The sequence below is a fragment of the Saccostrea cucullata genome, unplaced genomic scaffold (genome assembly GCF_032062105.1).
Source record: "Saccostrea cucullata isolate Sc308-1 unplaced genomic scaffold, CSIRO_AGI_Scuc_v1 ctg862, whole genome shotgun sequence".
NCBI lineage: Eukaryota > Metazoa > Mollusca > Bivalvia > Ostreida > Ostreidae > Saccostrea > Saccostrea cuccullata.
Window position 1 is genome coordinate 97,508 of NW_026941287.1, and position 18,974 is coordinate 116,481.

Sequence of the window (18,974 nt, forward strand, 5' to 3'; positions counted from 1 at the left end):
AATCTACAAAAGCAAGGCAATTGCCAGACAATATACATATTGTATGCCCCAATCGTCACTATTGTAGTCAGGACGTGCAGAGAGGAAAAAACAAAGTGAAGTAGTGCTATCTGTACTGCATATATGATAGCAACAGCTAATACCCGAAGAGAGAAACGTTTCTTCAGAACGTAATTCCGCATGAAATTTTTGAAATTCGAGGAACAATGCAAATGATTTTGTAAACATTTGCCAGAAAATACTGCTACAAACACAAATTTAAATAACTCCATTTCTTTCCCATCTGATCCATTTACATATCAAATAATTTGTACGCACGCAAACTCTTACATATACCACTGTTTTTATGTTTGGTCTATAAATATTTGTTTTAACTTGGTATAGCTTTTTTCTTCATAATATTAAAAACGATTAAGTTCTGACGTACACCATGTATACTACTCGTGTAATTGAAATACATTTATATTCTCAGAGAAGTTTTTTATAACAAACCTGTTAGCTCTTAAAAGGATGCTGTGTTAAAATGCACATTTTATCAACATTGGTATTATTCCTGCGAAATTGAAATTTTCATAACACATGGTAAAGGTGCAAGGTGTCACGTGGTCAAGCTGGCTATCTCCAAGAATCACACAAGTTCAACTAAGTTTAATAAATTCATTTACAAAAAAGAAAAAAAATAATAATAACAAAGATCTCAAACAATCTACCACACTCTGTTCCACACCTCTTACTCACTATTAAACAGTTAACTAAAAAAAACAATTCTCTTGGTAACCAATTAACAATCAACTAATCTACCCCCGGTACATATCTCAGTTATCAATCAATGTCTCAATTATTCAATCAATGCCAAAAGGCATCATCATCGAACATCATCCTCAACGTCATCATCACCATCATCATCATCATCATATAAATAAAACCATGTCAGGTTTGCCACTAATGTTCATCTAACGAACTATCACGTTACGTGGTTTGACTTATCTGTGTCTGTCCACCATCACCGAGTCTTGATCACACACACAGCATCCTTCCTGACTTTGGTCCAAGAACCTTTCGCTGTGTCACCACGATCAGACGATCACTCAGCTTAGTGTATGTACCCAATATCCAGTTCCAATATCCTCGACGCTACAATGATGCATACTAATAAGTCACATGTTCACTACATATGTTTGGCAATTCATTCATTGTATCGATATAATGCAACAGCCACTCGAACACTCTCGCTAACCGTCACACCTGAATGAACAACAGGTAAAATGGTGAGAGCTGGCCAAGTTCAGAAATAAGAACGAAGTTGTATTTAATGATAAATTTGCCATAAAAAACTATATACAAAGCAAATAATATCATAAGTAATACTTACCACGGACCTGTCTCCATGCCAGTGTCAAAAAATTGCATATACTGCTGCTATGTACATATACTAGCTGCTTCAAATCAGAAACGTGTCTGCAGCTACGCTTCTCTGCCGGAAATGACCATGCCTCAATTGTTCTGGTCGGCTTAGCTATTTTGCAACGACTTGTGGGTATAAAAAGTATAGGGACAAAACGCGGGAAATACAAGTTATATACACAAGTGCAATAGTGATTGTTACACAAGGGAAAAATATATTACAAATTTTAACTGCAAGCAGTGAATTATATAAATGATCAAATGGCTCTAAAATGAAAATAATGACAATGTCCATGTTTTGCAATGGGAAACCAAAATTATGTGTAGGTTGAAAAAGTAATAGAAGAAGCAAAACGGCAATATGTAATAAAGATTCTATGAAAATTTCGTTCAATGGTGTGAAAGGAGTTGCGGATAAGAGATGAGTATACCTTAAGTGTAACAAACAGATGGACGGAAATCCCGATTAATAAATTCCCTCCCGCTTTTCAAGCAGGGGGTAAAAAAAAGAGGACTAATATAGGCAGACAAGCATTATGGCCCATGCATTTTGCTATTCAGTGTCTCTGAATGTCTTTCTCATGACGTTGCAACCCAAAAAATCTGAAACAACTGTCTGTATTTGAAATAATAATAATGTTCACTCACTTAACCTCCCGATCAAAGATTTTATTTTACACCACGTTCAGCTCCCATGAGTACTCTCGGTACTTTGATTATTGACAAGGAACAGAAAGTAGGTTAGGAGTTTCTGCTGTAAATGAAAATAACTTGTGTCAAGCTAAATTAAAGCGTTTTTTTTTTTTAAATTATTTGTCTTGCAGCAAAATCGATAGGACATTGAAATAGTTCAATCACTTTGTAAATTAGACTTGTTTTATTTCCAGAAAATCATTTGACACACTTCAAATGAAGTGCACTTATTTTGTAAAATTGTTCTGTCAAAAAAAACCCAACAATTATTATTAATTGTATGAATTGAATGTATTTTATGGGGGTTTTTATGTAGAGGATTCCATAAAGATTTAAAGCTTGTGAAATTCCATTATTGTAAAAGCTTTAGATCCGAGCTTTGGCCCATGTACTAAATAATTTCGCCTACTCAAGGATAGGAAAACATTACGTGATCAGCATAGCGAAACAGCTGTACATGATGTTTTATCTTGTTTTATATGTAGGTCCAATTATGTTTTTAAGTGCCATCTTTTTGCTAACTTTTTCTTGTGATGTTTGTTTGTCTTGTTCTAAATATATCTACATTTTCTATTCGTTTTTCAGACATTATCTTGTTTTACGTAACTAACAATCAGAGCTTGTGAGTCCGATCCCCTTATTGTTTGTTAAATTGTTTGAATTTATTCCGTCATTTAAATAAATAACATAATTCTTTTCCATGAATGTGTTTTATCTGACTTCTATAAACCGTTATCAATAATTATCCTTTTTAGGTCAAAAATAGTCTTGTACCAAAATTCATAGCCCCAGGGTCAGAGGTTCTAGTGCTAGGGAGAGGAGAAATAGCCTATTATAATGAAAATATATTACTTATTTGAAAATATTTTCTGCTTCTGAACAATAAATGAAATATTTAAGTATAAAATTATTTTAAGCGATAATATTTCTTTCAAACTTGTCAATCTCATGGCCATAGGGTTAGGAGATCTGGTTTTGGGCAGTAATCTATTAATTTATGGTTTAAGAACAACAGAAAATGTTAATTTCATTATTTCTAGCCCCCTCCCCCGCCACCACTACGGCTAGTGGTGCCAAAACCACTTACATTAATACAAAATTTAAAAAAATCTTCTTCTTTACACCTATACATCAAGCAGTCAAACTGTTGGCATGATTGTAATCAGCATTCAATCCTATACCTTTGCCAAAAACTGTGCAATTCATGGCCTCTGGTTCAGGTGTTTTGGTATTATGGAGGGGCTACATAGATCATACATTGAAAATGAATTATCATTATTTCTTTGAGAATCTTATTATTATTCCTGGGTGTAAAACAAACTAATTACTAAGGAGATACCAGACAAACATAGAATTATAGAGCACCTAACATGACAAAGGCAGCGGGATGTCCCTAAAGTCTAAGCAAGACTCTGTTATCATTGATGAATGTAAATTTAGAAGATGGGAGATCTTCAGGACATCACCAGGTAGCATATATTCAACAATGGCAGGGGAATTCCCTGTGATATGAAAAATCAAAACAATGTAAAAATTAAGGTTGGCATATACAAGAAAAGAAGAGGAAAACGCAAAGCGATAAGCCAGATATGGAAAAGACGTTGACAATTTGTCAGAACGGATTTAGTGTATATTATCCATGTAACAATCGCGTATTAATAGATTGCGGAGAAATATGAAATCAATCTATTCTCATACATGTATATTCAACAATCAATATGAAAAAAAAAATTAGATAGATTACATGATCAGTGCATACTGGTCCCTACTAACAAAGCAGATAACAACATCATCTTTGTACATTTCATTATTTGAATCGCATTTTAGAAGAACTTGGATTGCACTTGATCCCATCTCTGATATTTTGGAGGTTCGTGTTGTTCTCCTCCTATTTAGTATTGTTTTATGGACTTTTGATTTTGAATACTGTTCCTTATCTCCATACGTCTCATTCTACAAATGGTGATGTAACTTATACTCATAGTCCTCTGTCTAAGAAAGAAATTCTTCAAAAGTATATGTCGGTTTTGAATACATTTTAAGATTTACAGAACCAGGATGGATTTGAAGTACCATATCTATATTAAAATCAAAAACTTCAGAAAGATATTATTATAAGCAGTGCAGAGGTATAATATGAGAGCCCCATCTATTCTCATTCGAAAGATACAGCCAATTCAATGTAATTTTCAACTGTTTGTCAAACTTCAAGATCAATTCCCAAGGTAAAAAATCATTGTGCATTTGGAGAGGTCATGTCACATGTAAATATTGAACCCCAACCTGATCTCATTCAAAAGATATGAACAAGGTTTAAGTTTCTTGTGACGGAAGAGCAGAAGTACAGACTGACATACGCTTTTTTTACTTCTGTACAAATGTCTTGCTTTAATAATAGTATTCGAAACAATATAGATAAATATTTTCTTCCCAAAGGATTAGTGTGAGTGATGAAGATGGTCACAAGAATCTTTGCAATAAAGTGGATCCTATAATTGCGTCGTGGATTCAAATCTCAGAGTAACACTTGGATCCTAGTCCTTGGAATGAGACTGTGTGAACCAAAATCACGTGTTGCAGAAGGTTCTCGTATTTTAAAATCCTCCCATTGCTCAAAGACTGTGAGTGCTGAGTACAAGTCTAAATTTGCACCTCCAGGAAACAAGTGGTTGCCCCTCAAAATATAAGAAAAATTCTCAAAAAGGACATTAAAGAAATATACAAATAATCAAACATTTACGGAACATTATGACTGTTTCCATGAAAGTTTAACAAGTCATACCAACTTAAATTCATATCAATAGTAAACAAAAGAACAACAGTGTTACAATTGATTGTACTTGGGTCGTTTATATCATACCACTCTCTTTGAAAATTAGGCAAACTTTATTGCAAGTAGGTGCTTTTCGGAATTACAATTAAGATCCCTCATGAAGAAAATTCAAATGAAAGTACTCATTCATTGTGAAAGTTATTTTTATCAACTTAATTTAATTATACATCTTTTCAATTTAAGCATACAACACAAATTGTCACAATCAAAGTTGATTTTGTTATATGTTTATTTGTTTTTTTGTTTTATTAGTATTGCCCTGTGTTGATCCTTATTTGTATTTAGCGTTTATCCTGCAAGGAGCCCCATTGTGACGCTCAGATGATTTAAATATTTGGCCAGTCGCTATATAAGGTGATGTCAGGTTTGTCATGGGTAGCGCACGTTTTCCTTGACCAGTGAAAGTAGTTTCACAGTTATGTCCATTGAGGGTTAGGTAGCTTTATTCGTGGTAACTGAATCTCCAATCAGGGTAAGTGTAATTTACTTACATTTATTATATTAAAAAGTAATGCAGTATTATGTAAATTGAGCTTATTCTATTTTTATCCACCAGAAAGTGTTTGAATTGTATACGGGAATTTTATCACGTGCACATGCCGTGAGTTTAAGCGGAAAGTAATGATATTAGTCTATTACTTAGAATGTAACGTTATATTGTACATTATATTGCTTTGCCGTAAGAAGCGGTGTGATACATATTAGTGAAAACTGTATGTTTGAACAAGTATATGTGTAAACATTTATGCTATGTTGTAAGGCAGCCCGTTCGGGGTCAAGCTTATTATGTCTACGCATATTTGTTGAAGGTTCCTCTAGATACATGTACGTAAATGTGGTTACACAATGGTTTGGTGCTGTCTGCGGTGGCAACCTGGGCGACTACACGAGGGCGTGGTATGCTAGGCCGAGGCCGTGTGTGTGGAAACGTGGTTTCCTGGTTTTGTCAGCACTGTGGACGCTTAAGACGCTTTGGATTGGCGTGGGACTTCGAGGACGTTGTGGCATTTTGTGCAAGGGCGTGGTACCTGTATGACATGGACCGTAACAAGGATTAGACGTGGACGGTTTTGGGAACGTGGTCCAAGATGAACGCTCATAGACATTTTGAAATTCATTAATTTTCATTTTGTATATTTGTACATATATGTTTTTATATAAAATTGTAAATAGAAAATAGTCTTGTTATCACTGATCAAGCTTAGGGTGTCGTGACAAATGGTGTCAGAAGTGGGATGATGATGTTAGCTTTGATCAGTGATTGTTTTTTTTAAAAGAATGTTTTTTGTGTAAATTGGATTGAACGTTGGAAAAATATTGTAGTATTTTCATGTATTGAAGTTATAATATTTTTTTTATTGTATTGTTGTAGAGAGACGTTCAGAAAGAAGTTAAGGGACCCTGAGAGGAGAGGACGTTACCATGAATTAGTTTGTATTATGAAGGTTTGATTTCGATTTAGTTCAGTTTTCCTGGAGTGATATTTTGCTTTGTTATTTTTGTGTCAGTTTATGTTGTTTGATAGTTGGTTTATTTACTGGCGATTTTTGAGATGGATTTGTTAAAAGAGCTGACTGCATATGGTCAAAGTTTGGAGTTGACGGGAGCGGATCTTCAGAGGTTTATCCGTGAACAGCAGGCACATCTGCGAGAACTCAGAGTTGAGCAAAGAGAGAGACAAAAGGAGGACAGAGACTATGAATTGAAGAGAGAAGAGTTGGAAGTAGAGAAGCTTCGACTAGAAGAAAAGAAATCACTAGATGCACTGGAAAGTAAGTACCAAGCTAATGTACAAGAACTTAAATACCAGTTGAGTTTGAAAGAGACAGAATCTAAAGCTGCTAAGTCAGACATATCTGATGGTTCATTAGCAAAGGTTCCTAAAATGCCATACTTTGATGAGGTTAAAGACGACATAGACTCTTTTCTTAGACGTTTCGAAAGATACGCTATAGCACAAAAGTGGAACGAAGGAATGAAGGAACTTAAGCGCATTACTTAAAGGACGAGCTCTTGATGTCTATGCATTACTTCCACAAGAAAAGGCTCTGGATTATGCAGCCCTTAAAACATCTTTGCTGAGGAGGTTTGAGAAAACAGAGGACGGTTTTCGAGAATATTTCCGTAGGTGTAGACCAGAGGTAGGTGAAACCTTTACACAATTCGCAGTTCGTTTAGGAAGTTATCTAGATAGATGGATTGAGTTTGGAAAAGTTAACAAAACTTACAACGGACTATATGACTTAGTGTTGCAAGATCAGTTCATATCAATTTGTAACAGAGACTTATCGTTGTTCCTAAAAGAGCGAATTCCGAAAAGTATTGAAGGTATGTGTATGTTAGCGGATCAGTTCAAAGAAGCACGACATGTAAACATATTAACTTTAGTTTCTTCTAGCAAAAAGGAAACGACATTTGAAAACAGAAATCCAGTTGCAGCAAGAGATCAACGCAGCCAGAAGGAGCAAGTGCCGCCGAAGACTAATGGTCAGTCCTTTTCACAACAGAAGAAGACAGGGAAGGATATTCGATGCTACAAATGTTCCAGGCTAGGACATATAGCCTCGCAGTGTAAACAGTCATCAAGTAAGAATCAAAGCTTTGCGGTGAAAGCGGATACTTCAAGTGAGTCAGGAAGCAGTTTGAAGGAACACAAAAATTCAGGCAAGTGCTCTGCTTTTACATCTATCACATCAACTTCAACATTTTCAATGGCAAATTCGTCAGACTTATTAACTACATCAGCTTGCAGTGTAGCTAATTTCTCAGATCAGATGCCTGTTTGTGTTGGTGAGATTAATGATCAATCTGTTCAAGTACTTAGAGACACGGGATGCAATGGTGTTATAGTGCGTAGGAGTCTTGTCCATGATGATCAACTTACATGAGACCATCAAGTGTGTGTTTTGGCGGACGGATCCAAAATTGAAACCCCTATCGCAAAGGTGAATGTTGACACTCCGTATTTCGTAGGAGAAGTGAATGCGTGGTGCCTACATGCTCCATTATATCCTTTGATTATCGGAAACATTCCGCATGCTAGAGATCCTCACGATCCGAACAAGGACTGGAAGCCTAGTGTTGTGAATGCTGTAGTGACTAGACAACAGAAACGCATGGAAGGTAAGAAGATAAAACCTCTTTCTGTTCCAGAAATAATAGGATCTGAAGTTTGTCCAGAGGCTATGTTAAAAGCACAGGAAGAAGACGAGACGCTGAAGAATCTTAGAGCTTTGGTTGGAAAGGAAACCAACGGCAACAGAGTGAAGTACATTTTGAAGAAAGGTATGCTGTTTCGAGTTTTTCAGTCAGAGAAAGTCGAGAATGGTAAGCAGTTTACTCAACTAGTTGTTCCTAAGAAGTACAGAATGAAAGTTTTATAACTTGCACATGAGTCTTTAATGGCAGGTCATTTAGCTACAACAAGGACAATTGATAACGTGCTAGCTGAGTTTTATTGGCCAGGGGTCCAGGCTGACGCAAGACGGTTTTGTCGATCATGCGACATATGTCAGAGGACTACTCCTAAAGGTAGGACAACTAAAGTTCCAGTGAGTGTTATGCCGATCATGGATGAGCCATTCAGACGCGTAGCAGTTGATCTGGTGGGACCAATACAGCCAATGACAGAAAACGGTAATCGTTATATTTTAACTTTAGTTGACTTTTCAACACGTTATCCAGAAGCGATTGCACTCAAAGGTATAGAAACTGAAAGAGTAGCTGAGGCTTTAGTAGATATATTTTGCAGAATCGGAGTTCCGAAAGAGATGCTGACAGATGGTCGGGTTTTATCGTAAGTTTATTCCCCATTTTTCAGCAGTTGCCGCACCATTATCCGACCTGACGAAAAAGGGACAGCCGAACAAAGTTGTGTGGTGAGAGACCCAGCAGAATGCTTTCATCTCCCTGAAATCAGCACTTATGGTAACGCCAGTACTTAAGCTGCCGAACATCAACGAAGAATTCATCTTGCAAACGGACGCATCAGATGTTGGCATTGGAGCCGTTCTTCTCCAGTATGAGAATGGTATCAAGAAACCCGTTGCTTACGCCAGCAAGAAACTTACAACGCAGCAAGTTAAGTATTCTACGATCGAGAAAGAATGTTTTGCTATCATATGGGCAGTTCAGAAATTTCAGAGATATCTGTACGGAAAACAATTTATGTTAGAGACAGACCATCAGCCGCTTATCTATTTATCACAATCTAAAGTGCTTAATGGAAGACTAATGAGATGGTCCTTACTTTTGCAGCCTTACAGGTTCCGTATGTGGCGATTAAAGGATCAGAGAACGTTGGTGCTGATTGTCTAAGTAGGTTGTAGGATTTGAGTGAGACATAATGAACATAGTAATTTTGTACATATGCTTTTTTTTTTTGTTGTTGTTGATTGTGAGTTTTGCACAAGTTCAGTGAACTTTCTTGAATTGGGGAGGTGATGTCACAATCAAAGTTGATTTTGTTATATGTTTATTTGTTTTTTTGTTTTATTAATATTGCCCTGTGTTGACCCTTATTTGTATTTAGCGTTTATCCTGCAAGGAGCCCCATTGTGACGCTCAGATGATTTAAATATTTGGCCAGTCGCTATATAAGGTGATGTCAGGTTTGTCTTGGGTAGCGCACGTTTTCCTTGACCAGTGAAAGTAGTTTCACAGTTATGTCCATGGAGGGTTAGGTAGCTTTATTCGTGGTAACTGAATCTCCAATCAGGGTAAGTGTAATTTACTTACATTTATTATATTAAAAAGTAATGCAGTATTATGTAAATTGAGCTTATTCTATTTTTATCCACGAGAAAGTGTTTGAATTATATACGGGAATTTTATCACGTGCACATGCCGTGAGTTTAAGCGTAAAGTAATGATATTAGTCTATTACTTAGAATGTAACGTTATATTGTACATTATTTTGCTTTGTCGTAAGAAGCGGTGTGATACATATTAGTTAAAACTGTATGTTTGAACAAGTATATGTGTAAACATTTATGCTATGTTGTAAGGCAGCCCGTTCGGGGTCAAGCTTATTATATCTACGCATATTTGTTGAAGGTCCCTCTAGATACATGTACGTAAATGTGGTTACACAATGGTTTGGTGCTGTCTGCGGTGGCAACCTGGGCGACTACACGAGGGCGTGGTATGCTAGGCCGAGGCCGTGTGTGTGGAAACGTGGTTTCCTGGTTTTGTCAGCACTGTGGACGCTTAAGACGCTTTGGATTGGCGTGGGACTTCGAGGACGTTGTGGCATTTTGTGCAAGGGCGTGGTACCTGTATGACATGGACCGTAACAAGGATTAGACGTGGACGGTTTTGGGAACGTGGTCCAAGATGAACGCTCATAGACATTTTGAAATTCATTAATTTTCATTTTGTATATTTGTACATATATGTTTTTATATAAAATTGTAAATAGAAAATAGTCTTGTTATCACTGATCAAGCTTAGGGTGTCGTGACACAAATACTGCTGTACTTCACAACTTACTTCATAAGTATATGCATGTAAGCCTTAAGATGGCAGCCCACCAGAAAATTTAGCACAATTCACGTAGGACGACGCATACGAGAGAGATGTTTCAACATTGATAACAAGAATTTTTACACACAAATTTTGTAAAGTAAGAGTGCATTTTACGCTAACCAAGCTTTAAGAAGCTTAATTCAACCTGGAAATGGAGTCAATAAACTACCTGTCCCGACAATCAGAGATCAGCTTCGTTTCAATATCGTGGCATATAATTGGATGCAAATTAAAAATCTTCAAACCAAAAAAATTAAATTAAAATGTTAAAATGGTTCTGTTATATTTTTTATGATTTTTTTTTCTTATTTGACTTCTATATACTGACATTTACCTGCCAATGATGAAAGATTAGGTAAACACAAGAGGTTAAGCTTAAATTGTAAGAATGGTTCTAAAATTAGACTAGATAAAAAGCTATGACATGTTTTAAAATATGAAATTATTTACCGGTCATATCACACTTTATCCTAATCGGGACTAGGTGCACATTAACTTTTGCATACATGTGGTTGCAAATAATTAGTTCTCGTGTGTAAATTTTGCCGTATGAATATAGCGCGAATTTATTTGTGTAAGTACATTTCATATTGCTTATAGCAACAGTCTCCATCTTAAGCATTGTAACTGTTGTATATTCAATACATGGAGTGTAAAACATCAGTTGGTAAACATGGCGGCTAGGTTTCAATGCTCTAAAAACACGGATTTTAAATGGTCGATAATCTTTGGACTATTTAATCGATTTTTGCCATTTTCAAAAACATTGGCATCATGCTACTTCCTGGCAAACATAAAATTATGTATCAAATGATAAATAAAGCTGTTATCGGAAACACCCCGCAAAATCAATGGGTAGAATTACTTTTTGTTCAAGTGCTCTCCATTGGAATGCTCCGGAGCTTAGACAGAAATATCCATTCTATGAAATGTCCAAATCAGTTAAGCTCTTGATGACTTTTTTCAAATTTTCTCAGTTTCTAAACCGAGGCAAGCTACTGACAGATAGATTGATGTAATGATTTCGACAACCCCGTTCGAGTAAGATTTTGAATTCGTTTATAATTTGTTTTTTTATTACGTACTTTCCCTTTTAAACATTTCCCTCGGTTTCCATCAGTCATACATTGTAGATTTCACTAGACCAGACAGATTTCCAATTATCCTATATTTCTCTGAAGATGCCAACCAGTAGATAGCAATTTCCGCCTTTTTGGACGGGGCAAAAATATTTTCAAAACAAGATTTTAAGATATTTTTATTAATATTTAAGTGAAAGTTTCCAACTAATCTTTATCTTAAAGTTTTTAAGTTCTGTTTCACGTACCAATAAGTGGATCACTTTTTTTTTAACTTTCTTTAAGGAACATTTAAAATGTAGTCTAAAAGAAAGAAAATATCCCTTTTCTATGGAATTTTACAATTCTGAATCAGCCAAAAATCCTTAATATGTTTAATAACAATTTAAGTATCAACTTATGGTACATTAATCTCGCCTGAATACATAGCAAATTAACTTTAACTTATGTACATATGTAGGTAAATATTCACATGTCATTGAGTAGATCTACATACATAGTGATTTTTTTGTCGTATGAATAGATAAAACATAATTTTGTTAGTGAATGATACGGTCAACAGTTAACTTCATTTTATGTAAACTAATTATTTTATTCTCGTATTTATCAAAAATCGATATACAAACACACTCTTTTGATTTTTTTTTTTCTTAAAAAAAAATTCAACAAAATTAATCAAAATCACTGTACTTTATTATAGATAAGCAATGAATATTATGGATTATTTTCTTTATAAAACATGCAGTTGGTGAAATGTGTGGTTTATGATGAAACAATCTTTTTATCGTTTCTTTTAAACCTGTCAAATCTATTTGATTTGGTTTACTGTAAAACTACCAGTGGAATGGTATGTATATACATTTATACACAACAACAAGTTCTTTAGATGAAAGAATATATTATTTAAAAATATTATTTTAAAGGAAATCATCTCATAAATAAATCACGATCCTACATGAACTACTGATAAATAAAATAAATTTGTCCTGTTAATATACAGTTAATAAATTATCACTTTTAGTTTGTGTACAATATAGCTTCATATATTACATAATGAGAACTTAATGTTCTTTTTACAATCAGAATTATGTCAAAAAATACATTTTTTAAAAATTCAACCCTTTTTAATTTTTTTTTCTTTTTATCATTTCTTTTATTAATGGAAGCAACGATATTGTAACATAATGGAATATGTTTTAAAAGAGAATCTGATAAAATTATTTCCATGCAATAAATGTGCAAACTTAAGCATGTAATATTCCGCAAAATAACTTCAAAATTCTTTTGTACTGCGACGCTATAATACTATTTAGTGGACATATAATGAACCGAAGGGATTTTAACAAGGATACATGTGAAAATATATCGTATTATAAAGCAGTCATTGAATCTCTCTGACATAAAGAAGGGAAAGGGAGCGTTCAAAGATAGCAAAACAATATTTAAAGAAATAAAATGAATAAAGAGTATTTATACTTCCATTCCAATCTATTGGCTATACCTAGGATATGTAAATACGAAGATTGCAATTTAATAAACAGTAATAACTAATAGGAAAATGGTGCTGCATGATGCCAACTTTGCATTAAAAAACACATAAGCATTCAGAAAATGAATGACAGTCGCCAGATAATTGAAGTAACGATTGTCATTCAATATTATATTGAAGAAGACGGTAGCTACCCTATGAATGTTCAGATATACTTTGACATGTCTTTGTTTACGAAACGAAGACATAAGGGACTTCTTTCCGAAATCCCCATGACTTAAATATATTATATTATTCCCCCTGTTATTTAACTACTTGTATATGGAAATAGGAAAGTAAAATTAAATAAAAACATATCATCTCATTTCGAAAATTGTATTAAAAGTCTAGACATCCCTCATTCCCTGCATAGGCAGAAAAATAAGATATATGTAAATTAAGTAAAGAATTCAACCTCAAAAGTTCTTTAAAACAATACAAAGTTGGAGCAGAGTAATCGCGGACCTCCAACACTTCAGGTGTCATGGAGCAGTGAGCATCCCCTACCGACCGGTCACACCCACCGTGTGCTCCTTGCCATGATTGGAAAATAACGGAAAAATCAGTCGACAATTTTGTGTGTAAATAATGGCCTATACATCTTCTGAACTCGTGTATTTTTTCCTGTTTGATATAGTTCTTATTATGTTTGCGCCTTATACCACTGTGAAGATTGTTGCTTATCCATCATTACATTCCTCATTTATAAATATACAACAGAGATGTATTCAATTTATTGAAAAAATTTTTTTGACTTTTTCAACAGGACGACGCCATAAAGGAAAAGAAAAACAGTTTCATGAAAGGATGATGAATCGTTTACGCCGGAGAAAAACAAGCCCAAATATCGTCCCATGATAATGCATATACATCATCAAAGAGTGAAATGGTGATTTATACTACATTGGTACAAAATTAATGGAAAAGTCCAGTGTAGGAAACTGTTATTACATGTATCTTACAATCCTGCAATTGAATGGCCTTCTCAGCAACTTTGGAATAATCGTTGTTCATGGGAGATCAATTTTCAATGATTTCTTTGCTAAAATGAATTGTCCGAATATGTATATTTCAGTAACCAAAAATGACCCTGTATCCACGGGGTACATGTATAACCATATATTTCGCTTATGAATAATCAGATTTATACTGAGAGAGTGTTTAAAGAAAGAAAATCTGTACTTCCATATTTATGCTTCTTTAATTGTTGAATTTATTGCATTTTTATCAAACAAATTATCAATATTTATTATATGTACAGGTTCTTGATTTTCATGTACTGTATGTTACAGAAGTCTAATACTTGTAACATTATCATGATATATTTTTTGCTCACTGATATACATCTAAAAACTATTAACAACTATGGATACACTCTTTTAATTCCCTTCATAAAAAAAATTATAAAAGTACAAGTGTATTATGAATGTCTTTCTAAAAAAATGAAAGAGACTGCTGTGTGTCTCATCAGAGATAACTGAACATGAGGCCTAATTATAAGTTGTAAAAAACTATATGTATCGTTAAAAAACTTTAAAAATTTCGTTTTAATTTATTACTTATCATATGAACTGATTTTCATCTAAAAACTTGTATAAAACATAATTTGTGTGTGTGTTTTTCTTACAAAACAGTACATCGTATATGTCTATCCAATATATCAATTTAACAAGCACAAAGTAAAATATGCACTGCAATGTACTGAGAGTACTTTAGAAAAATCCAGCTGTGTTTGTGAAACACGGATCCCACAGTAGGACAGTTTTGGAGAAGGTTGAAGTTCTTTCGAATGCAGATCAACCTCCAAGGTCAAGGGTTGAAAAATGCTGTTTCCCAGAGAGAGGACTTGTTTTTAAAAAATATACCTATGAAATATGAAAACCCAAGAGCTACCATATTAAAAAAGTATGCCAAAGGTTTAAGTTTTGTTTTAAATATGGGCCACGTGGGTATGTTAAGAAAGCACATAAGTCAATTTTTTTTGGAAAATTTAGACTTTCTAAAGATGATTTAGTTTGATAATTTACGAAAACCGCTAATAATCGTAAACTGTTATTTTCTATTGCATGACTAAAAAGAGTATCTAACGCAACGACGTGCACCACCACCACGGCATTACGTGACTTCTTTTAATAACAAAATTGTCCTCAATAAAAAAGCCAACAGAACAAAAATACCCCGGAGTTAAATATTTTTTGGAGTAAATAATGTAAATGAAAAACGTCTATTTTGCCTTAAAAGTGCCGGTAGAATCCCACTGCTCCTTCAGTATAATAATGATTCCACACATTCGCACGAAACCATACCCGATGTTTTACATTTTTTTACATATGAATCGAGAATTTTCGTAAAACCATGCTTATCTCGAGATTATAGAAGCACTTTCCAAGCATATTAGAAGGCAAACTTTCCATCTATAAAAATTTTATGTTTTGAAATATGCCATTTATTGTTGTTCTGTTGCAATATTTTTTGTTAAAAATGACAGAGGAAAGGCCGACCGGGATATGTATAGAGCTGACTGTCTTCGAAAGAGAATATAATCGATGTTAATAAATTAGCATAACTATTTGATCAACTGAACTCCATATGAATCTCACAAAATATTCACGTTATTTGCCTTTAAACTACATTTTACGTATCTTTGTACATGCCGTCTCAGCCAAATTCTCTTTACACGACATGATCAGTTTAAAAGTTACTTGATGTACACATATGACGTCATCGGTAGTAGACTATAATGAAAATGACAGGTACAGCATAACAATAAGAACATCTTATTTTTTATGTTTACACGTTTCTATTCATTTTCTAGAGTTTAATTTCATTTCTAAAAATCATTATTATGCTTCCTGTCAGTTTGTCTCTATATAACCCATACCCTACTACTCTAGCATAGTGGTCTAAGGATTTATATAGCGTAAGCATACTATGCCGAAATAGTGCACGGCCTTATTTTCTGAATAAAATTCTTCTATGCATACACCGGGAATCGAACTCACGACCATGACCTTGTCAGTCCGATGCCTTATCGATTACGCCACAGAGACGATCACTGATTGGGAGAATTTTATTAAATATATAAACTTAATTTATACAATTGACACAAGAAGGAGAAAATAGACAAATATTATTTGAAAACAGTTATATTTATTCTAAGGAAATTTAGATAAATGTATACAACAAAGTTTCAAACTAATTACATACAGATCGTTAGATGAATTGATATCATGGGGTCATTAAAACGCTTTTTTATATAGCGCTTGATTGAAGGATGTAAAAGAAAATTATCAATGAGAATCCACGTCTGTAAATAAATCAGTCTTACTAACAAAACAGAAAATAAAGATGAGTATCTTTGGGACAGAAAATCCTGACTTATTTAGAGAAAATACTAGTAACCAAAATAACTAAGCATGCAACTAATTTTAGCATGAAAATTTTGAATGAGTTTTTGCACGTGCGCTGTGTTACCACCGTTATTTTCAGGAAAAAATCAAATGGATTGCCTAATAAATAATAACAACAGTCAGCATAATAATAACAATAGTGTTGCATTATGCATGTACTATGCCTAAATGGTAGGCAGGGTTTGACGAATAGTGCACTCGCCTCCGGCTCGTGCACCATGTGTCAAACCCTGCCTACTATTTAGGCATTGTACATGCATAATGCAACACTATTTTATAAATATTACAAAATCTAATGTTCTAAAATTGACGTCATCTCGCATACTATGACGTCATAATGTAGCACTGATTTAGCCAAGGTAGAACTTTTTGTATGCTTCCTTATAACCTAAGCACAAACCCAAAGGTCTATGTCAAAAGGTATAATTATCCTGTAAAGTACCCTTGGGAGACCTTGTTATAAGAAAAACACATGTGAAATATTAAAACCCCTGCATTATTTTTTCCAGTTGTAAACAAGTTTTTCTTTCAGAATAGGTGAAATTCCAAAGTTTTTAAACTTTGAAATTTGAAGAATAATGATCAGCTAAAGTTAAGAAACAAAAATTAAGAATGCAATAACTTTAAAACCTTTTTAAAACAAAATCCTTCACGGTTGCGTGCATTATTAAAGAAAATCAATAAAATCTAAAGGAAGCTCAAAAGCTGATTTTATTCTTAATATCAAACTGCTTACATAAGTATTTGGAAATCATTGTTCTGGTTTTTGGTTTTTTTCCTTAGCAAGAAAAACATCATTCGAATAAAGAGAACCGTGGGATCTCTATTGAAGTATTATTTGGATACTCACTTGTATTTATTCTTAAAGGACGAACTAAAAATGATGAACAATATAAGTCAAATTCAAGATATTTTTATCCTGTAGAAAAATAAATATTCATTTCTTTAATATTTTTCTTTACCAACAGGGGTTTTGAGGTTAAAGATAATGATAAAGGGACCATTATTAATTTTTAAAAAAACAAAATCTAATAATAGAATTTTCATTATTTCTGATCAGGTACACAGAATAAAAACATACGCTTTCCCTAGCAATTTTAACTGAAGGTTTTATTGAATTTCTACTGAAGAAGTGTTGCGGTTAGGGATTACAAGTGATCTCCACCTTGTCAGGTCACCTGATTATCATGTATCAACTTTCCAAAAATTGAATTTGGTTCGAGAAGTTTTAAACCAGAGGCCATTATATTCACAATTTGGAAAGAGGCACCAATGTTCATCATAACTTTTCACGAAGTTAATACCGAGAGGCAGGGTTGGAGATAAAAGAAAGAAAATGCCCGTCCATTAATCAGAAATAAAAAACAATGATCAGTAGTGTTTCCTCCTAACAGGAACCCTTGTCCAAAACCATACATTTCACAATTTTGGAAAAGGCACCTCACTCATCATGAATGTTTTCAAAGCATTAATTTATTTTCAGTATATAATCATTGAAATTTCCTCCAACACCCCTGATCCAAGGACCTTGAAATCCACAATTCTAGATGACCAATACTTGTTCATCATAACCATATACTTAGATCATCAGCATAATGCCTAGTAGCAATGGAGAAGATTTTCCAAGAATTAATGCAGTTTCACTATATTATCATTAGAGTATACATTAAATTCGACACTCGTCAATGCCTATAACTCGACATTCGTACGCTACTGTTTCAAGATCACTATTGCAGACATGCTTTGAATAACAAGAGTGAATCTGCATAAAAAAACATACTTTTTTCCAATTTTTAAGAATGTTTTCTTTTCCTCTGGTTGTTGAAGAAATTCTTTTACATTCAAAACTGAATGTGGTGTTTTCACATAATATACCCTTTCTTCATAAAGAATACTTTATTCGCTGATTGTTAAACCTAGGTCCCGTATATCTGAGAAAATGAGCTATGTAAACAAAAACAATACCGCATACAGACACTGCAAAAACTATGCAGGCGACGAGCAATTAAAATCATTCAGAACTGCTCACCTAAGCCTTATTTCTAGATGAACTAAATGCATGTAATAGTCTTTGGTCTTCTGACGCAAGTTGCAAGTCTTTTTCATGTCTTAATTTACTTGTAAAAGGTTGAGAAGCTTATCAGCAGCTAATTACACTTGATGTTATATCTATTCTTATATACAATGTTAGAGAAATGTATAGCTGATGAATAATAATTATGACTGATGCATAATAATAATGCAGCCTTTGTTTACTCATTGCAAAATCCAAACAAAAAATACTATATTTAAATATAGTTTACTATAGTTAACTATAGTTAAGTATAGTTATAAATTTGACATTTTGAAAACTTTGAATTACTACAGTGATAACTTTGACACTTTGAAAAAAATTATCGAAAACTTTGGTACTTTGAAAAACTTTGGCGAAAACTTGGACACTTTGAAAAACTTTGGCGAAAATTTTGACACTTTGAAAAACTTTGGCGAAAACTTTGACA

At 33.9% G+C, this 18,974-nt stretch overlaps 1 protein-coding gene across 1 annotated transcript; it reads left to right on the forward strand.

The window, feature by feature from the left end:
- The first annotated feature begins 5,535 nt into the window (after positions 1 to 5,535).
- On the forward strand, positions 5,536 to 6,932 carry LOC134257574 (uncharacterized). The gene is made up of 2 exons (XM_062740174.1): positions 5,536 to 6,375; positions 6,483 to 6,932. The coding sequence occupies exons 1-2, from the start codon at positions 6,370 to 6,372 to the stop codon at positions 6,930 to 6,932; spliced, it is 456 nt and encodes a 151-aa protein (XP_062596158.1). The 5' UTR covers positions 5,536 to 6,369.
- The last annotated feature ends 12,042 nt before the right edge of the window (positions 6,933 to 18,974 follow it).